At 37.1% G+C, this 26911-nt stretch overlaps 1 protein-coding gene across 4 annotated transcripts; it reads right to left on the bottom strand.

Annotated features, from left to right (window-relative positions):
* Positions 1-382: 382 nt before the first annotated feature.
* On the bottom strand, positions 383-26791 carry LOC129254152 (centrosomal protein of 72 kDa-like). 4 transcript variants are annotated; one of them, XM_064094949.1, is made up of 15 exons: positions 26641-26784; positions 22066-22231; positions 18283-18437; positions 17921-17982; positions 17424-17523; positions 16703-16828; positions 15909-16010; positions 13758-14504; positions 12087-12266; positions 11003-11103; positions 9625-9742; positions 8192-8409; positions 7709-7823; positions 5559-5658; positions 383-5057 (listed from the first exon to the last, which is right to left on the bottom strand). In XM_064094949.1, exons 1-15 carry the CDS (start codon positions 26702-26704, stop codon positions 4757-4759), a joined length of 2655 nt encoding a protein of 884 aa, XP_063951019.1. In that variant the 5' UTR covers positions 26705-26784; the 3' UTR covers positions 383-4756. The 4 variants fall into 4 exon arrangements, 3 of the variants coding, with proteins under 3 accessions (XP_063951019.1, XP_063951018.1, XP_063951021.1); XR_010292627.1 differs by lacking the exon at positions 13758-14504 and having other exon boundaries at positions 4126-4277; positions 4685-5057; positions 26641-26777; XM_064094948.1 differs by having other exon boundaries at positions 12087-14504; positions 26641-26791.
* Positions 26792-26911: the final 120 nt, after the last annotated feature.

The following is a 26911-nucleotide window of genomic DNA, read 5'->3' on the forward strand; positions in this document are numbered from 1 at the left end:
TAGGAAGACATGCACATTACTCAGGCAAACTGAATAAATGTATAGGTTTGGGGATGATTTTTTTTGGCTAATTTCCAAGTCCTTCAACTTGACAACCATTGACATTCAGTCAGGATTTCCTTATTCATTATCTGATTTCTTTCAACTTTCATCACTTTATTGGTATCTTATTCCTATATCTTCTCTATCATCTACATGTACAATCATGTATCTGTTCTATCTGATACCTATTCATCTATCTCTCTGTCCATCCATCAGCTTTCTCTTCATACCCTCTCTCTATTTCTCTTTCATCTATCCATCTATCATTCATGTCATATCTTGTGGCATAATACAACAACAAAGCATCCAAATGACAAAAGGTCTTGATCCATGGCAGGTATACATGTGATACATCATGTTTATTTTACACTCTCAGCACAAACTTAATTTCCATGGTAATATAGTAGCAAAAAATCATACTGACCAGTTAGGAATGTCATTAATGTTAACCTGAATTAAATAAATGGACGGCACATCAGAAAAAAAAATACTGTAAAAAGGAATTTTGATTCACAAAAAAACATTCTTGAAATTAGTCAAAACAATATTGCATAATTTGATCACGTGCAAAAGATATATTCATGGAATAACAAAGGACATGGCGAGTGATCTTTAATTATCTAAGGCTGTTAATGTTATAAAAGCTTATATGTGAGACTGGCAATTATTCCTCATGCTTCTTTACTATGAAATTAGAGCTAAGTGCAATATATACCACACAAGGTTTCATATACAGGTGTATCTTAAAATAAATTATCAGTGTACACACAAACATATGTATATAGAAACATTAGTAATTACTATTCAATAGTCACATTACTTTTCAAAGGTATACATACAATCAATTAATTCTATGAAACTAGAAGGATTTACTAACAGTGAAAAATCAGATCAGAGGCTTTTAACCTCCCCCCCCCCCAAAAAAAAAAATCAATCATCTGCAATGATAAAAAATTAGCTGTCATTCCATGAATAGAAACAAGGCAAGATAATTTTATGTTCTTTACATTTAAAAGACCCAACAAACTATGAAAAAAAATACTATACTAATGGGCATATTTTTTGCTTGGATGGTTGCAGATATTCAGATAATGATGAATTGAATAAATACATTTATTCTATTAAAGCCTCTCAAATTAAACCAAATCTAAAATTAAAATCCTGCATGCTTACAGCATGACAGTAAACTACAATTTACGCATCTCACAATCATTGCATGCAAGTACCCACATCACAAAAAGCCTTGCGACAGTACTGATAATCTTCATTCATATATCTATTCTTTTAGTGCTATTTTATATAGAAACTATTTACAAATGATACACAGGCTTGACAACATTGGTAGGTGTTTTTTTGTAAGCGTAAGGAAAAAATGGAATTACAGTACTTTTAAAGACTACACTGATTCCAAAAAGAATACTCTACTTCCCAACCTCCACTTCCTGGCCTTTCCCAGTGCATGACACTGGCACTGGTCCGACGGTCCCAGACCAGTAAAAATTGCTGTCGGGCCAGTAGCTTTTCAGAAATAGCCATATTTACTGGTCCAACATGACCAGTAAAAAATATATCAAACTGATACAAATGATATTTTCTCCTCTTTTGTGAATTAAAAATGGCTGTTATCTTAAAGAATGGCTCTCCAAAATTGAGAAATGGCGCTTGCGAAATATATTGTGTGACTGTACTGATTGTGGTATGTTTTTTTTTTTTTGGGGGGGGGAGGGGGGCGGGGCAATAAAATAAAGAGAGCAAAATAAACTCAAGTCTTTTTTATGTTTTCTTTATTTTGATGTACCAGTATAGTTTAGGTTCGGACCAGTAAAAAATGGAAAAACTGGGTATCTACTGATCCGACATGAACTGGTTGGACCAGTAGAAAAAAAGGGTTAGTGTGGAGCCCTGCGGGCTTTCCATTTCACTTCTACATGTATCTCCATCCACTTTTATCTTGGTCCTTCCAGGACCTTACACATGGTGTAATGTAAACCACCTCTGCGAAACTGGGGCCCCCGTTTCTTAAAACTTGTTATAATAACAAATCTGCAATAACAGTTTAAAGCTACTGAAATCCTTCGTTTTGATTGACTGATAGGAAACTTGTTATAGAAATGGAGAATTTGTAATCATAACAAGTCTTTATGAAACGGGACCCTGGTATTGTTATGTGCCTCATGGGTTTTGACTAGTTTCCATAGTTACCCAATTGCTCACTAGTTCTACCAACACACAAACAAACCTGTGCACCATTAGTTTCATAGAAAGGTGGATTTTTTTTTTGCTGAAAAATACATGGCTAGCTTAAAAAACTTGTACGAAATTGTGACCATGGCCTATATCACTATCTATATATTACACATATTAATATGTTAGCCTATTACCTTTAATACAGGATACATCCTTGCTTGGCCTAGGGGCTTAGGCTAGAGCTTACCTATGACTGCCAGCCTCCTGGCTCCGAAAGCCTGTGCGATGCTACTGCCAATGTTGGCTAATGGCCCTACTTTGGCTGCAAGCCAGGTCTGTGCACTAGATGCCTCCTAAGCGTCACTGGCACTTAAAATAGCTTTACCATCATATTCAAAGGCATTCTCATAATATATGAAAAAAAAGCAGGCGACTTTAGAGGGTCTTGAAGGATGGATTCTGAGTAATTTGATTTTCAACCGAGAATGCCATACTCCTGCTCATCAGTTTCCATGTATAATGTCACAATGACCTACTAGCACAATAGATGCTTACAGAGGCTATTGCAAAAATTATTTGATATTGATCATCTGCCAAGCAAAATAAAATGCACTGAGACTGACCAATCACATTGCAGGAAATTTTTACCCATTTTATAATATATATATTAATACTGGTTACAATCACTGATTCCACATGATACCCACTTATAAAGGTAATCACAGATTTTTCCTGCTTTCTCCAAAATCAAAATATACAAAAAACAGATATGGCAGTGTTTTGCAATAAAGGATGACATCTGCATTGAATAAATCTAAATACATACACAACCCAATGGCATTATTAGCCTTTCAATAATGCTTTGCAGATGGACAAAATTACAATTTTTTTCAAAATGGTGCAATTTTCAACAAATTAAAACTTGCGTATGATATATCTTGGAACTAAATGACTTTACAAATCTTTTACTATGTTATACATTCAGCCTTAGTGCTAAGTTCACAGCAAAAGTAATTAATATCACATCACAACAGTGTCTCATAGACTAAATCGTGGTTCTATACAAAATGTGATATTTTCAATTTCCAAACTTGACATGATTTTCGTGCACTACATAATTTATTATCAGCCTTAATTGATAGGGTATATCTTTGCATCTACAATATATATTTTTGTACATAACACCACGAACCTGTAAGGTATATGTGTAGTTACATTATGCAACTAAAACAAACCCAACTCTACATCAAATATCATGGATTAAGTATTATGCACCTAACAAGTTTAACATCATCATGGAGAAAAAGGAATAGCAATGTTTACTTTTTATGAAATGGTTATTTGAGAGAATATGAAATTTACAACTACACAAATCTTTCTATTCTATCTGGTTCCGGACTCTTATCATAGTCAGTGTATACACAATTTGGCTACCATATAAGTTCATCAGGTTTGGTAGATTTTTTCCCTTTTTCGAAATTTGCTTCTGTTATGTCTTTGAATGACAATGAAACTAAGATTCAAGAATCAGAAGTCTCTAAGAATTATACAATAATGCAACATAACACTGGCTTTAGCAGAGCAGCTGTTAAGCACCCTGCATTTCAAGACATACATTCCTGCCAAGTCCTCATTTATTACCACATCTGGGTTGAGTGCGGCACAGTACAGATGAATTTCTTGCCGAAGGAAGTTATTGCCTGGGGTAGGATTCAAAACCAAGCCCCTCTGAATGAAAGATGAGTCAGAACCACTACATAACAATGCCTCCTCAATTACGTCATCAATGTTTGGTTTTGTTTTTCCAGGAAATCAGATTGCTTCAATTGTGTCTTGTTTAAATATGATTTCACAATGATATAAGAGATATAACTTCTCTTTGACTGGTTATATTTTGTCACTATGTTTCCATCAAATTTTTGCTGCGATTTATTTTCAGTTCAATCATTCTCAAATATCAGGATTTATATGAGTAAATGTTGAACTTCCATACTGAGCAATGCCTAACATCATCAACTCTTGCAACTATTTTTATAATGACAAGAGGACTTTATGGCCCGAATTCACAAAGGTGGTTTTTAAAACCCACGGCTAAGTCCATGGTTTATGCAGATTTCCTGTATAAATCGGGCGCGTGTATAAAAAATATCCAATGCTGATGCGCGATTTTGTCAGTGCGCCAAATTGACGCCTGTTACCATGGTTAGATACGCTATTTTATTCATTAGTCCACTATTTGAAGAGTGGACTCATTATTCAAAACAGTGGACTCATGAATAAAATAGCATGGATAACCACGGCAACAGGCGTCAATTTGGCACCCTGTGACCAAAGCATGCATCAGCATTGGACATTTTTCAACATACGCGGTAAGATAAGCGTAATTTATACTGGAAATCTGCATAAACCATGGACTCAACCGTGGGTTTTCAAAACCACCTTTGTGAATTCGGGCCAATGTGTTTATGTCTGTATCTTATCAACAGTAGATCACAAATTCAGCAACATTACTTCCACAGCTCCTCAGCTAATCATACATACTTCCATTGCTGTAGCTAAACCCCTTCACCTTCTTGCCCGGAGAGTAGCTACCATACCCAGGTTGCATCGACAGGCTCCCTTCCTCCTTCTTGTCGTACCCGTTGACAGCCCCGCCCTGGGTGGTAGTGGTGGTTGACTGGGGTGGGGCGTGGGATGATGGCAGTGTAATGTCCATGGTCTGCTTGAGCTGGTTGTAAGACCAGTGAAGCTGCTTCACTTCTTCCATGTGCCGCTGTTTGGTCTCCTCCAACTCTTTCAGGAGGTGGTCGTTGGTCGTCACTAAGGATCTGGCGAAGACAACAAAATTGCCATTAAGTATAGTATAAAAAAAAAAGAGTCCACCTAGCTGTAACCATGGCAATCCATTTCACGACAGAATAAAGGAACAACATCTTTTGGAATTCTTCACCTTAGACCAATAGGCGATTCAACTCACAGAGAATGCAATTGCAAAACTAACCACTGTACAGTGATCTTTAAAATACAAATTTTAAAACTTCAGTTGGCTGAAAAACAATCAGTCAGGGGCAGCACCAAGATATACTTTTGGGGAGGGGGGGGGGGCAAGATGAACAATGTGACATTATTTTGTTGTAATTGAATAACAGGGTAATATGGTGTAACATGACCCAGAATTTTTAAAATTTTCTTTCATCTTTCTTCCCTATTCATCCTTTTCTTATTCTATTCTCCTTTTTTTCCAACAACATGAAAAATTATGGGGTGGGGGAGGGGCGGGGGGGTCACCTCCAGCCTTTCTTGGACGTAGGCAAGTGTAATGTGCTTACTTGTGGCTTTCCTGTAGCATGGTAGCCAGCTCTTGGAGTTGGGAGACATGTTTTAGCTGGACCTTTAACTTTTCATTCTCTTGCTCAAGCTTTTCCTGTCCTGTAAAACACAAACACATATCCATTGGTAATAATGTTACTAGAATAACTACCATCATTTGAAAAAGGTTTAAGACTGCCTGCAATATGAGTGAACACTCTACGCTTTTCCAAGTGGTCTGTTGTTTATCAATTAAGGCACTAACATTCCAAAGGAGTAAGTAAAACATAAGATTTCTTATAATATAAGTAATATGCTGATAGTGTAGCCCCAAAAAAGAATAAAATTCAATAAATGTATATTTTTCAGTTCTTTTCAGGTCTTTATCTTGACCATAATTTTTTTTAAATAATTTTTGGGGCTCTTATTTGGCCAAGATTGCTATGTCAAGAAAAGGGTTTTACACCCAGTCACTAAAGACAGAACATAACAAATGACTGGAAAGAAATCTTGGCAAAAAATATTCCAGAGCTGTAAATCTTGATCCATTTAAGCATCAAATATCTGCAAATTGTAAAAAAAAATGAATTCTTCATCTGGAATTCAAGAAAGTAATTGACATTTTTTACATACAAATCTATGTTATCACAACCCTCCTGACACTGTGACGTCAAAGAATTCAGACCGAAAAGAAGCCCTAAAAGAACAATTTCCAGAACCTGCTAATTTTCATTTTTCCCAACTAAATAGAGTACCGATGCGTGATGTCATCAATTTTCTATTTTTGCATGTCAGTGTTTTTTATACCATATTTTGGTAGAGCATGATGAAAAACCCCCACAACCTAAATTTGGTGGGAATCGTCTCATGGGGCCCCCCAAGATATGACCTCACGAATACATAATTAGCCCCATTGAAGTCAATGTATTATTGGCCTGGTTCCTAATATTTAGAACCAAGCCAATTAAATGCATTGAGTTCAATGGGGCTAATTATATATTCATGAGGTCATATCTAAGGCCCCCATGGACCGATTCCCACCAAATTTTGGTAGTAAGTATTTTTCATCATGCTCAACCACAATATGGTATAAAAAGCGCTGAAATGCAAAAAGAAGGTGTTTGTGACTTCATCACTTCGGTACTCCATACTCGGCTGGCTAGAAATAAATAATGGAATAACTTGAATTGTTGTGCTTTGTAGCTTACAAGCTTCTAATTGGTACATGATTTGTCATATCATGGACCTATTACAACTGGACATTCAACGAATACCCTCCTTTGGGCCTAAGACCGTCACCGCTAATCCTTTTATAAACAGAGCGCTGGCAGCTGTTGCCCATCAAGCCGGTCGTAAAACACGCTGTCACTGATAGACAGCGGAAATCAATTGTGCGCTGCTCCTACACATTGCGATGTTGTTCGTTCACTTTATCGAAAACGACACACAGCAGCGAACGTTAGCGCTATGAAAATGATCGCAGAAACAAGAAGACAGGCGTGCATAAACGTATTTTTTACGTACATCTCTAACAACCGCTCACTAAATGCACTGACATCACCGTGCAGATCAGTATATCTACAGCAAAAAATCAGTTAAAATTCGACGGAGAAATGTGCGGAAATAAGTTAAAAATGCATCTTTTTTGGAAAGTATTGATGTCGATAGTCGCGCTTACCTTCGGTCAGAAATTGCTTTTCATTTGGGCGTAAAATTCCAGAGGATTGTTGAAATTTAATAGAATTTTTTTTCTGATGATCAGACGACAATTGCACAATATTGACAGTGTGAAATAATGTATTGAAAACCGGAAATATATTGCGCATTGCATTATAGGTAATGCAGGGACTTTCCCGATCGCAGCAATCGAGCTTACATGACCGCATCTGGTCGAAAGAGGGCAAAGAGATCGAGCGGTGACTGTCATGGTCCGAGAAGGGATTGAGTAAACAATCGCCCCGGGCGCTCGTCGTAAAAAAGCACAAAGAAAAAGTTAACTGTGTAACAGCAATTTGGACAGCTGGAAACAGGTGGTGGCCATAAAATGCTCTTGTTGAATGGCCATTTGTAATAGGTCAATGGTCATATCAATTGTTCACTTCGTTTGGGATCTTTAAAGCCAGGTTTTCTGACTGGATGATGAAGACATGATGGAGGTTTGATGGTTTACCTTTGACGTCTCTGTAAGATGGACCATCATCAGTCTGTCTTCTCGCATCCTGGAGCTGAACCTGGAGCTCTCTGTTCTCGTCAGAAACCTCCCGTAGCTCAAGGCACAGACGATCCTGATAACCAAACAAAATATACAAAAAACAAGAAATTTATGATAATAATAATATACAATAATTGTACATTAATACTGCGCAATTTCTATATGTATATGCTCAACTGTGCATTACAATAAAGACATTAGTATTATTACCCCGGCTATAGCCGTGCTGCCTACAGGCGCTCTGGCATTCAAGGAATTTCTTCCTGCAGGGTCTGCAAGGTGAGTCGAAAACAGCCATTTTACGGGTTTCTACACAAACCACATACAAGAGGCTGGTCCAAGAGTTATATGAACAACCGTTTTTGACTCGCCATATGGCCATCGTAGGCGAAGCGTGACTGCGCCATGAACGGGATTAGAATTATACTGATAATAACTCACCACATCTCTTTGTGATTTATCTAGCGCCCTCTGCAGTTCTGATCCTGCCATTGGTGTATCCTGTTGGGTCTTTGCCCCTACAGTAGAGCCTAGTTTGCTGCGTAGCGATACATTCTCCTGTGCATAGCGTGCTACATCAAGCTGAAGTCTATCCATGTGTTCCTGGCTAGTCGCGGAATGGTCTGCTAGAAGCTTCTCTACGAGTGGCAGGGCTTGACCTAAACAAATATCAATGTCAAAGTAACAAGTTCAAGTGAAAGTACACATTATTTCCAAAAAAAAAAGATAAAAATGAAACTGTATTCTCTATTAAGTTTACAAAAGCCTATGTGGTTGGATTACTCAATGCAAAGAGTAATGAACAACAAAAAATGACAAAAATCTAAGAACAATTTTTGAGCTAAACTAATTTATTCAAGGAAGAACAGACACTTGAATTTTCTATGCATAAAGTTTTGCCCTTTTCATTTACTTATCCAATATTTTTCACCATACATTTCATTTTTTTCTTATTTCAATTGATTAAATATCTGAATAATAGTAACTGATAATCATAATTGCTTATATAGCACTTAATACTTACTTTATCAGGAGTCTCTATACACTGTACAGTACAGTTTAGGATTGTTTGTTAAACGTATCATATGAATGTCAATGTATAATATTGTACTCACTTTTATATGCCCGATAACAAATTTTGTGTATTTTTTATACATGGCAATAAATTATCTTGAATCTTAAATGCAGCATAATTACCCTGGCTTTCGCAGAGCAGCTATGATGCGCACTGCGTTTCAAGGATTAAATCCCTGTCGGGTATTCATGTACCTCACCTGGGTTGAATGCAGCACAATGTGGATCAATATCTTGGCAAAGGAAATTACCCCGGGGGTGGGGCCAGTCAAATATATTGCTGTACACACGCGTGACCCAAAAAACATGTTTAAAGGGGTGTTCTTTCAGTTTTGGACGCGGGCCGCTCGTGCACTCGTTAAGGGTATCAAAAGGGGTAGTTTTGAAAGACTGGTCGATGGTCAATCGCAGGGTCAAACGTATTTAGGGTATTTTATTTCCCCCAAGCTTTTCCCCGAGGTCATATTCTGGCGACAACTTGTTTAGGGGCTAAAATGTGTAAATAAAGCCCGCGAAAAACTTGTTTAGGGGGTTATTTTGCACACAGAGAAAATCTTGTTTAGGGGGTGTTTGGAAATAATTTGGCCACGCGTGTGTACAGCAATACATTTGACTGCCCCCCCCCCCCTGGGAAATTACAACATGGCTGGGGTTCAAACCCATGACCCTCTGTTTTAAAGATCAGAGATTAATCCACTGGGTCACAGTGCTCCACATGAATATGCTCATATCTAAAATACACAAGAAAATCTATGAGTAGATAAATGAAAATATCTCCAAATGTCCAACAACCTCCTTACCTTGGAATTTGGAATGTGCATGAAGAGACTTCGTGCCATTCCAATATCTGTCGACAAGGTTGAGGAGACTGTCTAAGAAGGTACTCGGACTCATTGCTGGAGCCGAGGTTGTTCCATTCTGTAATGTGAGAAGCCATACAAGTAAATGGTATTAATCTCATTCAGATTCATAGCATCACAAATCCAAGCAACTTTTCATGTATACAAGTCATTGGGGAAAATGCTGCTGATTTTAAACTGTTTTGGAGCTGCAAAAGCTGAAAATGCGAGAGTTGAAATTGATATCAAGAATAAGAGAAAGAGGGTATCTTAGAGGTTGAGATCACTCATACATGAAGACAAGGGAGATGTTTCACAAAGATTCGAATGTAATCTAAAATCATTCTTAAATTACTTTGGTATCTGTATATGACATATTAATAATAATAATAATATTAGGCATTTGTATAGCGCCATCAATCTAGAAACAATCTATTCCGAGGTGCATTGTTATTATTATTATTACCCCGGCCTTAGCTCAAGCTGCCTGTCAGCATTCAAGGAATTAATCCTGCTGGGTACACATTTACCTCACCTGGGTCAAGTGCAGCACAGTGTGGATAAATTTCTTGCTGAAGGAAAACACGCCATGGCTAGGATTCAAACCAACGACCCTCTGAAAGGTGAGAGCCAGAACCACTAGACCACGACACACCCACATTACGCATTACAGTATTGGTTAGGCCATGCTCAGGGGAGCGCACTGTCACATATTCACCAATGAAATGAAGTACAGTCAAACCTGTGATAGTGGCCACATGTCTATAGTGAATACTTGTCTTTAGTGGCCACCCTAATTGCCTCCCATTTGAAAGTGGTATGTGTTATACAACCTATCTATAAAGGCCACTTTTCTGTTTTCCTTAGGGTGGCCAACTGGCCTTAAAAGACATGTTTGACTGTATTAAATATCATTGGTTGATTGGTTGATCTCAAGTTCGGTGTTGGCATTGGTGCTGGAATTTGAATTGCTTCACCTAGCTTCAAAGTTTATTCTGAGTTTGATCCAGATCACATTATTGACATCTCAAAAACTAATGAGTGACTTTTCAGGGCCATCTTCATTTTATGTTTGGTGTTATACTCATGTAAAAATTGATCCAACACCAACATCAATAGGTCAACACTGAACTTGAAATCACCCACTGGAGCTTTAGCATGAGTTTAAGTGATACTTTGGTTCTTTGTGAACCCCCCTGGGTTTACTATCTACAGAACTAGCAGATTGACTATACACACTCAAGACGTAAGTAAAGTCAAACAAAGGTTGTAGTTCATAGCCTCCCAAAGTGAGGTAAATTTCTAGTTTGTTGGGAGCAAGAGTTGAAATTATTGTTACCTGTTTTACATTTCTTTGGACTGGAGGAGGGTCATCAAACGTCTCCCCGACGCCCGACACTGGGTGTAGATCATACGAAGATGAAGAGTCTGTTCTAGTACCTAAAACATTGATTTAAAATCATCAACTCAATTTAAAGTCAGTTAAAAAATTGCTAATGAAAATACATGGAATGGAAATAAATACACAGAAAATGTCATTAGAAGCCATAACCTTTGACTTGTTTATTCAGTGAAAATATATATTCACATTGCGTTGAAGCATGTTGGAATTAATATTCCCTTCATTCGACCATAAGAATATTAAATGAGTTTATTTCTTCTAATCACCTACTCAGCTCCAACTGTATCAGGACACAGATTAAACTTACATGGATAAGAAATAATGCAAACAATTTTAAGATGACAAAAACTACACATGTCATTAATGGTTATGAAACAATACGTCACTTTCATTGATATGATATCTACATTTCATACAGTAAAGCTCATTGGTATAGTTTTACTGCTGAATTACTGATTAGTGTACACCCTCTTTGTCTATTTTCCATTCGGTCTCCTCCCACATCGTCTAATCCTACTTTGTCTACAACCAGTTTGTATAACCATCTGGGCCCTGTAACACAAAGTTTTGCGATTCATCGCTAGTTTGTAAGAGCAATTCTTATTGGTTCCTAGTCAGTCTGCTGAGCAAGATGCGCATGCAACGCTGATCTTGATAGGCTATTCAATTTTATTAGCGATTACTCCCTTATCTGTGTGTTACGTGACCCAGGTCTAATCACAATTCACCCTTTTACCACTTTGTCTAACTTCCAATTAGGATTTACCCATTTCGCCTAATATCCACTTGGTCTAACACCACTTGGTCTATACGGTTAGATGAACTTTTCATGAACCAAATCTTCATTTAACAAGGTAAGAAATATGAAGAAGACCGGGTGAAAATTAGACCAAATGCACTTTAAACAAAAGGAAAATTACACTAAAATTACAACCATATGGGTTTAGCCCATGTTGTATTAAACCATCTGAGAAACTGACCAACTGCAGAAGACCAAGAGAATATAAAGCGTTTTACTCACCAGCTTTAGGGTTTGGTGTGAAGTTGACTTTGGAAGAATAAGCTGAGTATGCATCGCTTTCATCGGTAAACTTGAGATTAGAGTCCACACGACCTCTGACCTCTTGCTCTGGTTGACTGACCTCGACCCTTGACCTCTGCTGCTGTGACCTTTCCCGATCTGATAAATGTTGGGATGGTTCTGGGGCGGGGGTTAATAGGTGGTGAACGTGATGAGGTGAAATGTCAGGCAATACTCCACTCTGACGTTGATTTGGTTGGGACTCCATGGAAATATTGGAGTCCGATGACCGGGGAGGATCCAGGACAGACCCCTGGGGTGTGTTAGTAGCAGGAGGAGAGGTGGTGCTCGGGGTAGGGTTAGGTGAGTCTGGAAGGGAAACTGGAAGGGATGCATTCTGACAAGGATTAGCATGGGTTAGATTAACCATGTTAGGTGGTGGTGTTTCATCGGATGAAATTGAAGAAGAGAGGAAAGAACTGTGCAGGGAGTGTGTACTTTGAGATACTTTATTCGGACCTACATACCCATCATCATGCAATGAGAAACTGTACGAAATTCCTTGGATTCTGTCATTCGAGCTTTGGGAATGTCTCGTCTTCGATTCAGACTTTGAATTTTCTGATTTGCAGTCTCCATCTTTGAACAGCATCATTTTTGTCTTTGATCTATCTTTATTATAGCTTTCAGAATGAGACAATGAATTATCCCTTTCCCTCCCAACAACCAAATTAGAGTACCTATTTTCTTGGGGAGTGAGCACCAGGTCAGACGTATGAATGTAACTGTCCTCATTTGCATTAGAATTATTTCTATTCAATGAAGCATTCCACAACTTTGTGGCTGATAGATCTTTACCCTGGTTGGCAAAATGGACAGATCCCGAAAAATTACTTTCAGGCCTCCTACTTGGACTTATGAAGAGATCTCTTTTCAATTCCTCTTTATTGTTTTCTTCATCAATTTTGTGACCATCAATACTCCCTAACATGAAAGTAACAGATTTCTTAGACTCCTTTGACAATTGAGAAGATCCTATACTAGAACCAGGACTTTTTAGGGCTGGCATTAAATGAGATCTTGTACCTCTATCTGGTGAAACAGGCCTTGCATTCAAGGATTGGTCAAGTGTAAGCCCTACATCTAAAGGAGGAGATAGAGTTCTTGATGTAATTCTAGTTATGGACAGAACCATCTCTTTTGGAACATTAGAAGAAGATAGGGCTCTGGGTGAATGTGGACGTCTATCATTCATTGGCGTTGTTACAGGACTCTTAGAAGGTGAGACCGGTCTTGTTGGACTGCCAGGCCTTTTAAAGGATGATATACTATTTGGGCTTCTGGGAGGGGATAACAGTGTATCAAGAGTTCTAGGTCTAGGATCACGAGTCAACCTTGATGCAATGGTAGAGGGAGACGTTGCTCTGTACAGATCTCTAGGTTTAGCATTTACAAAGTGTGTTACAGGACTCCTAGGAGGGGATAGAGTTCTTGATGGACTACTTGGTCTATTATGAAAGGATATTTCTTGTGGACCTATGTGAGGAGATTGTGATCTATTAGGACTTATCTGTTGATTCCTAATGGGTGATGTTTGCCTGGGACCTGGGCTTACACCAGATAAGATTGTTTTTGGACTTGGACTTCTTTGAAAAGACTTTGAATGAGTACCTTGACTTCGAGACGGTGATGTTAGTCGAGATCCTGTGCTTGCCGCAACAGTCAGTGGACTTTTGTCAGGTGATGCAGACCTTGACCTACCCCTAGTCCTAGCCCTGCTAATCCGAGTCTGGGACATGATAGAAGTATAAATGTCTCCTGCTTTGATCAAGCTACTTCCCTTGGGAGTTGCTGTAACTGGTGAGAGTGAGTTTTGACTAACATGTTGCTTGTGACTCCGAGATACTGTGGACCGACTCAATGAACTTGAGGAACTTGTCATTTCCTTGTCAGGTCCTATGAAGGAACTACCTTCTGAAAAGGTGTCAAAATCCAACTTTCTTCTTTCTTCCACTGGTGAGAAAGAGAGTCTGCCTTTTCCCAAATTAGCGACATCTCCATTTATTAAGCTATTGGTGTCTGTTGGTGACAATAGGTCCATGTGTTCCTGTTCAAATGCTTTCCTCTCTTCTAGAAGTGAATTTGATGGCTGCCAGAGGTCAGAATATTTTGTAAGATCATCTACAACGGAATTAGTATCAGTTTGGGATGACAGGTCATCATGCAAGGTTAGTGGGTCTTCGTGCAAAAGAGGTGCATCGGGTAGTCTAAGAGGAGATAGTCCCGTACTGAGATTAAAATCATTAAGCTGATCAAGGGGGTCTGCACCTAAGAGACTACCGGTGGAATCACTTGCAGCGGAAGTGTTCAATGGTAGCAAGGAGTCTATGGTTAATTCCGGTAAAACTGTTTCAGTGTCTGTGCATAAACAAACAAATAATCGTACAGCAGATCAAGTTGGTCCCCAAAACATTGTACAGTCATGAAGGATCAAGCATCATGTAATTATTTTTTTTAACAGTTACAATATTCAGAATATCATGTAGGAAATCAAAGTAGTAGTGTTAATTTTATGAATAGTAGAAGATATGATCATTGTTGTAAACATACACAAAAGAATGTTCCAAGCATTAGGCAAAGAAGACCCACAGAGGAAGAAAATATAGTGGTACATGTATACCATGTTAGTAAAAAAAACAATTAGCGGGGTTTGCAGGATCAATGCACAAGGTTGATTTGAAAAACGGGATTTAGTTGTTAGAAGTGGACAAAAGAAAAGGATAATGCAGTGAAAATGCTGGGTGGTGTGATATTTCTATATATATTTGTTTCCAAAAGGGATATAATGGTAATATAAACTGATCATGAAATTGTAGATAGGGAAGGTCAAAGGTCAGGGGTTAGATTGTCATTATTATCAAACTAAAAGACCAAACTCACAAGATGACACAATAAAACCATGCCAACAGCAACAAACCCACACTCTCCTTCATGCAATTCATAATACTAATGAAAAATAACTGTAAATGAATTTAAAAAACTATGAAAATAAAATGTAAAAAAAAAAATTAAAACTTCTTTTGAATTTTGTAACTAGAGAACAAAAGCTTAAGAAAATATTACTGTTTCATTTCTCTCATCTGCATTTTTTACAGTTATTCTTTAAAGGATGCAGGGAAATTTTCAACATATACATACTTATAATATTATAAACCAGTAATCTACACTAGTCAAGGTAATACACAGTGAACATGCATTGATAATTGCCAACGGCCTGACACTCATACAAGCCCTGCAAAAAAAGGCCTTTCGATTTATGAGGCATTTTGCCGCCGATTTCTGTTGGAAATGTAGAAAGAACAAAAAGGAGAAGACAAATGAGATGACAACTTATGTTCATCATGGTATCTGGGCCCCGTCTTACAAAGAGTTACGATTGATCCAATCAACCTCAAGTATATGGATTTCCATCAATGTCATAAATTTTTCACAGGAAATTTGCACAATGTCCTTTGCAAACAAAGATAAGTACACTGGATTTTCAAGAAAACTATGTCTTTATGAATGGACATCATATCTAGAAAATATGTTGAACAAACATGCTTTTTAGATGATGAAGCTGCTGGCTTTCCATAGTTGTGATCAGTCACAACTCTTTGAAAGATAGGGGCAAGATCTTGATCCAGGCACCTGTCTAACAAAGAATTGTAATATTTTGATTGATCGCAAATTCCAATCTCTTAACTACACAGATTTAGATCAATCTCAATTTGAGATTAAATTGAATCCATTGCATCTCTATGTGGAAAGATGATAACTCACCAGTCTGATACAAGCTTCTATCCCTCTCAACTCCACGATTAGATGGACTGGATTCTGCTTTCCTTCGGGGAGGTGTTATCTGACTGTACCCTCTCTGGTAATCTAAACAAGTCACCAAATTTCATATAACACATATGCTTAGTCATATTCTTGGCATTATATGAGGCTGCATCTTCATGTAGAAAGAACATATTGGAAGGCTCACCTATTTTTATTTCACTCAATACAAATGACTTACAAACAAGTTATGGAGAAATCAAATATTGGCAAGATGGAATGACAATACAAAGTAAAGAAATGACAATTTAAACTAATGTACAGAACAGACTTCGAGTGTGGAAAGGTATTAAGGATAGTAGTTCCAGCCCAGTAAGGAAAGGTCAAGGAAGGGATCTAAATTCAATATAAATTTAATATGCAGTCAAGGAAGCCAACACTCAACTTTTTTATTCTAAAATTAGAGCCTGAAAATTATTGGCAAATTTTGCAAATCTGCACTATACAACTGCTTACTTCAATCATTGACAGAGTAGTAGGTCCATGCACTGAAGAATAGATGAGGGTAGCATGCATAAGTTGATATACTCTTCGTTTGAATTGTCTATAATTGAAATTTCAAAACCCCTTTTGTGTTTATTGAGTTTTGGGAAACTAAACATGTTTTTAATGTCATAGCTTTCTTAGATCACCAGTCACAACCATTTTGATGAAATTCCAGAAGTTATACTTGTATGACTTTTCCCCTTTGGGGTGAACTTGGCTTTTAAATTGGTAAGAGTATAATTTGATCTAACCTTGTGTAAGCTGCACATCCACAGAAGGGTTGGTCACATTGGAGCCTGTGACAGGACGAGGTCGCGAAAGGTCACCATTGGTTCTGGACAAAAGGTCAAGTAGGTCACTGTCATCTTCTTCTATGGCTAATAGAAAGAAACAGAGACCAAAACTAGATTGAACTCAATCAAGTAAGTAACTAAGTGAACCAGCAGCGTAACCAGCATGCTCACCAAGCTGAAGTGGCCTAGTCTGTCTTCTCGACGCACTGTAAGCAGACTCAGCATGGTGTATAGGATTGTAAATGACCTTGCTGCAATACCCCAAGACAAATTCTTCTCCTTAAGCACCACTGTCACTAGGAAAAATCACAACAAGTGTTTTCAGACATATCGTCCAAGAGGCAATATTGACAAATTTGCCTTTGCCCAACGATCTGTACCTGAATGGAATAAACTCCCTTTCCAAATAGTTAATGCAGTCTCGCTTGACAGCTTTCAAAAGCTTCTGCAAAATCACCTTGAAAATATTCCTCACTCCTCCTCATAACGTGCGTCCAAGTTTCAGTTCATCTTCGTGATAGGCTGCAGAGCCCTTTGAAGATTACAGCAGATGATGATGATGATGATGATGAGATGAAGTGAATAAATAAACAGATGAATAAATAAATACATAAATGAAACAAACAAATGAATAAAATAACAAAGTGATAAAAGAATGATTTAAAGACCATTTTCTAACCTGTCCTTCCTCCCAGTCCTCTGACATGCTTTGTTCTGGGTAGCTCTCCCCTCAGAGGCTCTAACCCTTGTGGTGCGGTATGCTCTGTCATACTCATTGCCTGGTGTCAAATCATAAACAAAGGAAGAGAAGTGCATTTACCCAAAGGTGATCCACAAATTAATATTCAATTGTACCATTCAGTCAGTCAAAATTTCAAGTAAAATTACACATCAGAATAAATGAATTTTGGACTTGAGAAGAGGGGGGGGGGGGGGTAAAGAGTAAAGAGTTAGGAATTATCGATACGTTGGAGACGTATGTAAAACGACAGCAAAATATAATCATTATATCATCCCCTCCTCCTCATCATCTTCAACATTCTCATTATCATTGTCGTCATCATCATCATCATTATTATCACCATCATCATTATCATCATCATCATCATTATCATAGTTGTCATCACCATCACATTTTTTATCTGATTTTTATTATTTTGATCATCATTTAATCACCTGATCTGTATCAAAGTGAAGAAGCGCCGTCTTCCTTTCAGATTCTCGCACTGATCTATCATCTAGAGTCAAATGATAATAAATATTGTATAGTTCATGTAGCCTAGTAATTGTACAACTCTTGACAAATTCATTAGAGATTATTCCATACTTTTTATAAAATCATTCAAAAACATAAAGTTGAGCCACGAGCCCCCCCCCCCCCCCCGTGTCATTTTTCGCTGCCAATATTACGTGCACCCAGTTTGAACAATGAAGGCATAGTGTTAAAATTGTTCCATAGATACATCATGTACTCCTTTTATAAGTCTTATTAAGTATTATTTGTATACTGTTAATAATACAAATTGGCATACACCTACCTAATTTCCTGAGATTGGGTAGCATATGAACCAGATAGAGTCTGTAATCGGGTTCATTCTTTGTTACAGGGTTCAACCGAAGGTCTATTTCCTGGAGACTAGTGTTGTGTCTCAGTCTCTTCAGCTCTTGAATACTGCTGATGTTATTGTAATAGCTTTAATAAACTAAGTCAAGGAAGAAAATAGTAAGAAGGACTACCCCAAAATGAATTAATATCTTAATAAAATAGTCGAGGAAGGAAAAAACAATAATGGGGTTTGTTGCCCCCAACAGAGTGAACATCTCAAAACATTCAGTCACGGAAGAAAAAAATGTAGATAATGGGGACTGTCCCCAAATGAGTGAATCATCTAAGTGGGATTGCACTCTGCATAAAGGTAGTCAATTTCCATTAAACAGTTGCCCTCGATTAGGTAGTTTTCCAAGGAGGCATTCTTTGTAAAATCCTGTTCAAATTCAGTTTGAAAAAAGGGGTATCATTATCAACAAGTGGAATGCCTCTGGCCGTCTCACCTGCATCACGCGATTCAATATAGCAGCAGTGCTGATTTTGAAAACTACTATAACTCGCACAAGATGTTCAGTGATACTTGGTTACTCTTATTTCCACGTTTTATGAACTAGACCAATACACTTATAGAGATATGATGGCAATTCAACAAATACCCCCAACGTGGCCAAAGTTCTTTGACCTTACATGACCTTTGACCTTGATCATGTGACCTGAAACTCGCACAGGATGTTCAGTGATACTTGATTACTATTATGTCCAAGTTTTATGAACTAGACCAACACACTTTCAAATTTATGGCTGTAATTCAACAAATACCCCAATTTGGCCAAAGTTTATTGACCCTAAATGACCTTTGACCTTGATCATGTGACCTGAAACTTGCACAGGATGTACAGTAATACTTGATTACTATTATGTCCAACTTTCATGAATCAGATCCATAAACTTTCAAAGTTATGATGGTAATTCAACAGATACCCCCAATTCGGCCAAAGTTCATTGACCCTAAATGACCTTTGACCTTGGTCATGTGATGTGAAACTCATGCAGGATGTTCAGTGATACTTGATTAACCTTATGTATAAGTTTCATGAACTAGGTCCATATATTTTCTAAGTTATGATGACATTTCAAAAACTTAACCTTAGGTTAAGATTTTGATGTTGATTCCCCCAACATGGTCTAAGTTCATTGACCCTAAATGACCTTTGACCTTGGTCATGTGACATGAAACTCAGGCAGGATGTTCAGTAATACTTGATTAACCTTATGGCCAAGTTTCATGAACTAGGTCTATATACTTTCTAAGTTATGCTGTCATTTCAAAAACTTAACCTCAGGTTAAGATTTGGTGTTGACGCCGCCGTCGCCGCCGCCGCCGCCGCCGTCGCCGTCGGAAAAGCGGCGCCTATAGTCTCACTCTGCTATGCAGGTGAGACAAAAATGCATTTAACTGAGTTTTTCAGCCAATTCCTCACTTTTCCATGTATTTCCTTTTTTCCCCATGAAATATGTCAGCATCGTTTATTATAATCATTAACAGCATAAAATCAATTTATAAAAATCAGTAGAAGTGAAAATGGTCCCACACGGCACACTTGCTGGAAACACACTTTACAATTACATGTATATTTCATACAGGAGGTTTACAGTTAACCAAGTGGTTAATCCTCAAAAGGACTGTTGGATGGTGGAATGGTAGAGATTAGGAAATTAAAGATCAAGTCCACCTCAAAAAAATGTAGATTTGAATCAATAGTGAAAAATCAGACAAGCATAATGGTGAAAACTTTATCAAAATCGGATGTAAAATAAGAAAGTTATGACATTTTAAAGTTTCGCTTATTTTTCACAAAATAGTTATATGCACAATTTAGTCACATGCAAATGAGAGAATCAATTATGTCCCTCACTATTTCTTTTGTTTTTTATTGTTTGAATTATACAATATTTCATTTTTTACAGATTTGACATTTAGGACAAAGTTGACTGAACCATAAAATGTTAAACAATGGTAATTCCAAATGTTCAGGGAGAAATAAAACTTTGTTTTACAGGACGATGGGGAGAAAATTAAAATATTTCATATTTCATATGATAAAATACAAAAGAAATAGTGAGTGAGTGATGACATCAGTTCCCTCATTTGCATACTGACCAGGATGTGCGTATAACTGTTTTGTGAAATTAAGCGAAACTTTAAAAAGTCATAACTTTCTTATTTTAAATCCGATTTTGATGAAATTTTCAGCGTTATGTTTGTTGGATTTTTCTCTTTTTTTCAAATCAACTTTTTGTTGGGGTGGACTTGTCCTTTAAAAGGAGAGAACAAGAAAGATGAGAGTGTGTCACAAGGGAAGTGACTTTTTTTTTAATTATTTAATCATTTACGTATTCCTTATTTGGTGTCAAGCAGCAGTAGGTAAATAATTTTTTTTTAAAGTCACTTCCCACGTGACAGAGTGTGAAGTATCTTTCTAGATATAATTTTTATTGCCTTAAGGTGACAGGTGCCCTACTTTTTTTTTATTTTAATGATTTTATTTTTTTGGTCTCCTTTGCTAGTTTCATGTGTGTACTTCATCATGCAACTTGTTTTATCTCAATATTCTACCTCTTTTTTTAATAAGAGGGGGGTTAAAACATATTTTCATAAAATTCTCAAACCGGAAGTAGTATTTTACACACCGGAAGTGATTAAATCTGTCCCCAAAACCTTTGATACTGCCTTAAAAAAAATCAGAAAATCCCCAGATTTTTTTTGGCTGAAGCCCCAGATATTCCATGTAGCAAAGTGGACTACCACCCTCTGTTGGCCAAATAGGGAGAGCTACTGTATTGCACAATATGGCAGCGACTACAAGTTACATACACTATGTGACAGACATGGCGCGTTACAAATGTCCGTTATTATTAGTATTATAGCCCTTTCTTTATCGTGATATTATACAAAATTGAGGGTTTTTTAATGAAAAATGTAATAACTCGAGTTCTAATCATTGGATTTGCATAAAATTTTGTAGAATTGTGTATCTTGAAGAGTACAACAAAATAATGATAGTTTTTGTGCATGGTACCCCCACAGGTGGAGTTGTGTATAAAAGTCCTTTCTGAATTTCTCATTATCTGACTGCTAGTTTAATCCATAATTTTTACAATTCTACTCTGAATATTTCTTAAAGCCATCATAAATTCATCACAAAGAAGTCAGAGAATTAAATTAATCCATCAAAACTTAAATTACACTCTTTGTTGTGAAGTTATAACCATAGAAAGTTCATATAGAGAAAAATCATGATTTTTAAAGTCATGACTTTGAATGACCATATTTTGCTTATGCATAAAGCTAATATGCCACAGTGCAAATTTTTGTGTAGATCAGCTCATAAGCTTTCCAAAAATATATAGTTTGTTGGGGTACAGGTACTTAGTAAGAATCCTATGCTTGATTATATACCCGTAGTCGTTTCCGCACGGTAATAGGGCACCTGTCACCTTAAAACCAGGCATATCTTACATTGGCATACCACTCTTGCTAAAAAAAAACAATGTTCACCAATGGATGGGCCAGTCAGTTTCAATCAAGCAACAGAACATTAATATTAGGAAACTGAAAAATATCTGTTCAATTCATTTTTCATAAAATGGTAACATAAATATGCATCCCCATTGAAGGGAGTGATTTGATATACCGAGCACTCTTTATTATTTCCAATTATCTGTTCAGTGCCAGATAAACTACAAAGTCATCTCCATGAGGAAAGGATACAGATTTAGCTTCTCAAGAGCTTTAAGGTGGTGTAAGCCTTGTAGACTCTGCAGTGCATTACGAGATAGATCGATGTGCTTGAGTCGAATAAAGCTGGAGAGCGCATTTCCAAGGCCGCCTATCTTCTCTTGATACGTACCGGGTAACAACAGTGATCGCACATCCTCTGCAAGATTGAAAATGTAAATTAAAGCATTTTGTTTTAAACAGAATTTTGAAATGACTTTAAACATTTTAATAATATTTTTACCAAAATAACATGCAGTTTCTTTATTCTAACAAAAAACTTCTTTAATTTTGTCACAACACTGGAGCACAATGACACGACTATCAATGGGAGTCAAGCAGTACCTGAGAAACTGAAGAGACTAGTTATGAAGAAATCCAGTGTATAACACATGACGTGGATAAGAACGTCACTCAAATGCAAATTGACTCATCTTTTGTCGCACTTTCCACACCATTGGTGAATCTTGAACTCACAAGAATGCTTTTACCAAAATAAAAATTGCAACGATTAACCATGATGTGAACATAAAACCCAGATCTTGTGAGAAGGCGATATTTTCAAGATGGCAATACTTTCGGAGATATACAAGTGACCAGACGGCTTCTGTTAAATGGATCATTATGCGCCTCAAAGAATGATGTAAGTTATGAACGAGAGAATATGAATAGATGATAATTATTCCCACTTTCATTGACTTTTATTACAAAAAAAATTGATTGCTCGGAGAGATGTGACAAGTTATTGGCATCAAGAATTAATTTGTCACAGGCTCAGTCACAGCTCTCAGAATCTAAAAATTTGGATACGTGTGTGTCCCATTTCTTAACAACACTATGGCAGGAAAATGCTGAAAATTGACCAAATTTCATTCTTCTTTCCTTCAGCAAGAAATTAATCCACATTGTGCTGCATTCGACCCAGGTGAGGTGAATGGGTACCCGGTAGGAAGAAATTCCTCGAATGCTCGAGCGCCCAATAAAGGTAGCTGTGCTAAAGCCGGGGTAATAATAGCAGGGCCCGCTGGGAGAACAGTTTTCGGAACTGAAGTGGCTACCCTGTGTAAATATGCCGCTATTATTATTATTATTATTATTCTTTATTGCAGCCATTAAATGTCACATTTCTGTCAGTCAGAAGCCCATTTCTCTTCAAATGCACTCCATAAAGAAAATGTTATTTTTTTTAAAATAAGCAATTTTTTTCTCCAGGCATGTTACTCAGTAACTGTTGTTAGACCCTCTTCTAAGAATTTTTTTTTTTCAAAATTGAAGGTTGAAGATTGCTGATTACAAGGTATATCGCTAATCAGAACCGCAATGGGATCAAAAAGGGGGCCGTTAGCTAGCTCTGTGCATGTACAGTCCGCAGTGCGCGTGTGCAGAGCTAGCTAACGGCCCTTTTTTCGATCCCATAATGCATTGCGGTTCTGATTAGCGATCGATCTAAACCTTATTGCCGATGGCGAATAAAGTTTGCACATGCGAGCACAGTAGAGCTGACTACTGAGGATTATTTGAGGACCTATTAATCGCATGAAGCAAAATATTATTCACACAAAAAATTTATAAGCAAACAAAAATTTCCAAACATTTTAATTTATACTCTAGTGAGTAATTGTAATTACCGAACGTGCACATCATAAATTGATTCGGCAAAATTTTACATCTTTTGTATAACATTTCATTGAAATAAGTTGTAAGTTTGATGAATTTTTTATGTATGAATATGAAGTGTTCGGTAAATATGATCCACTGACTAGGGCCTAAGTTTACTAAGGCCTACCATTGCAAAAGCCCGCCTAACCATTGCTAACTAAGTCCTAGTAACTAAGTACCGGTAGTAGCATTGCAAAATTTCAAGTCACAGCCCGACAGCCGGGTTACTGAGTAAAATGTGATAGACCTACCAAGTACCATATTCTTGTATGATGGTGGTTCCCAAGTCTGCGCACCTAACGATTTGAGTTAAGATTTAACGTGAACTTCTTTTTATTTCACAAAATCTTTCAGTTGATAATGTTCCTTATAATTGAGTTAGTGTGCCAAATGGCAAATATCTGATAAAAATATGACACTTGAAAGAAATATATGATTTTCTTGGAAAAAAACCTCGGGGTCATTTTCAGATTGAAAAAAAAAATTGGTGCCCCATGTCTGCGCACCCATTCACTTTGCACGCGATTCGGGGATTTTGATGAGAAAGGCTGCATTTTTTTGAGGCTGTCACAAGAAATTCCCAAATTTCATTATTTCTCCACCATTGACATTGTCATTGTGAGTCGGATTTTGTAATTAATATCTGTCTATGCATTTAGATGTGTAAAGTTTGTGTTCGTTGCGTATCTTCTTTTACTAGAATCGCGCAGATATGCATAAGCCAAGGCTCCACATTAACTTTTTTTGGTGGTGGCCCGTTTGGGCCACCAAAACCATCAAATAATTTTTTTTGGTGGCCCGATATTAAAGTTTGGTGGCCCAAAAAATATAAAGAAACACATTAAAAATTAATAAAACAAACTTCTGAAATATTAATTCTGCAGCCACTACCACTAAGTTACTTTCACTTTATCATCTTGTATGTAAACCTTGTTTGCTGTTATTTTACTTTGCTAATTGGCTTGTGGTAAAATATGAATTGTTTCTATCGTAAAAATGAAACGATAGAAAGAGAATAAATGAATTTTATTGTTCGCAGGTTGTGTGGACTTTTTTTTAAATCTCCGTATTGACACACACTCATAATGGTAAAGTAAATAATTAGTGCATAGCAAACTCAGATGTACAAAACAATGGTTTTTCATTTCTTCCTCTTTGAATCCTAAAACCTAGATTATGCAGGCCCCAAATCCAGTTTATTTCTGTTTTCTCTTTTGCAGCATATTATAGCTGGAGAAAATCACAGAAAAATATGCTGCAAAATTAGAACAATGCATAAAAGGGGGAAACAAGTGAAAATAATTTTAAAAAGTATATTACAAAAAGAAAACAAAAATGATAAAAGAAATAAGTGAAATAAAACAAAAGAAAGAAAATGAAGAAAGAAAAAACAAAGAACAGGGAAAAAAAGAAAAGAAAAAATTTTGAGAGAAAAAAAGAAAAGAAAGTGAAAGAAAAATGAATAAAACAAAATTAATATAAACATGGGGAAAAGGGGAAAATTAAGAAGCCATTACGAATATTTTTAACAGCTGTGGCAACAGTCTATTCTGACTGGAATATATTTAAAAGCCAAGCAAATAATTTTCACTTACCTTCTGGGAATGGCACATTTCTATTTCTATATCCTTTAGTTTGTATTATTTTATTTTCAGTAGAAACATATTTTTTAATCAGGCATATTCAATGGGAAGGGGTATAAATGGTTAAACCACTGTAAAAAAAAAAATAAAAGAAAAAAAATAAGAAAACGGCAAAAGTTATATCTGGAAAAAAAGTGTGAGAAAAGTCGTTCCCTATATTTGCCAAAATGTTGGCAAAATTCACATTTCATATCAATGAAATGCCTTCCCAAAGTATTTACTTTCTCAAGAGTGGTTTAAGAAGTCATTTATAAACAAGAAAGAAAGAAACTGTCTGTTTATTTTTGGCTAGAAAAGACACAGCTTCGAAAGAAACCAAGTATCAACATACATACAAATGCACACGTGGGACTGTGATGTACTTGCCTATGTGTTTTTATGTGTATTAATTCATTTGGAAATTGGTCTTTTGTAGTCAAAAGAGAGGTCATAATTCCTCTTCTTAATGCCTCTTCTTAATGCTTGCAAATAATCAGGGTACACCAAATTTTCGTAATATAGACTGTAGAATGTCATTTCATTGGTGTAAAATGTGACTTTGACTCAGATTTTCAAAGTTCTGTGGAAGATTTCTTAGCAGCAACATTTTTTATCGCAGCTCCCGGAGTCTGAATAGGCTGAGCTAGATCTAGAGCACAGCTGTATGCAGTGGCTTCATGTAAAGCTCACGCCAGCCGGCCGGCGCGGCTGGCTGGATAATAGCTACTGTATGCTATAGCTGTAGGCCTAATATGCAAACTTTACGTGTGTGTATTTGTGTGTAGATCAACAAAAAGGGCGCATGACGCACTGGGTTGCAATTTGAACTTTAGAAAGTTGATAAACGCGTGCAAAATCGGGAGAAAAATGGTGCTACTTTGAAATATTGGTTGCCCGATTCGGGCCACCAAAACTGAACATTTTATCAATAATGGTTGCCCGAGGTGAATTTCTGGTGGCCCCGGGCCACCGCTAATGTTGAGCCTTGCATAAGCGCAGACAAGGGGACTGCGCAGACTTAGGGGAACTTGCCGTACACTTTGATCGGATGTCCGGTGATTTTGCTCACGTACCATTTGAGCATCTGAATCACGGAATCATGATGATGATCGTTCTATTGTGTGCATATGAAATTGCACACGAAGCCATATGGACGGCCTCCTGATTCACGAACGATTCCAAAACTTAGCCGTTACACGGAGCAAATAACTCCCAGGCAAATTAAATGAGTTTGACTGATAATACATAATACGACATCATATAAATGAATTAATAATGGCAATCTTACCTAAATTATCATGAGTTAATTGAACTCTATCTCGAATCCAAGCCTCGGTTATCGTGAGCGTCATCTTCGAATTTACCGCTTCCCCTTCACCCAAAACTGCAGCAACAGAACTATACCGGTACCGTATCGCCAAATTCGCCAAAAGCCGCCAACTAACAGCTACAAACAATCAAATGGTTGTCAAAAATAACACAAAAGATTTTAAAATGACGATAAATATAGTAATCAAGACACGAAAACGGTTCTTAAACATTTTTTTTGATGTCACTTC

Source organism: Lytechinus pictus, chromosome 2, assembly GCF_037042905.1.
Source record: "Lytechinus pictus isolate F3 Inbred chromosome 2, Lp3.0, whole genome shotgun sequence".
NCBI lineage: Eukaryota > Metazoa > Echinodermata > Echinoidea > Temnopleuroida > Toxopneustidae > Lytechinus > Lytechinus pictus.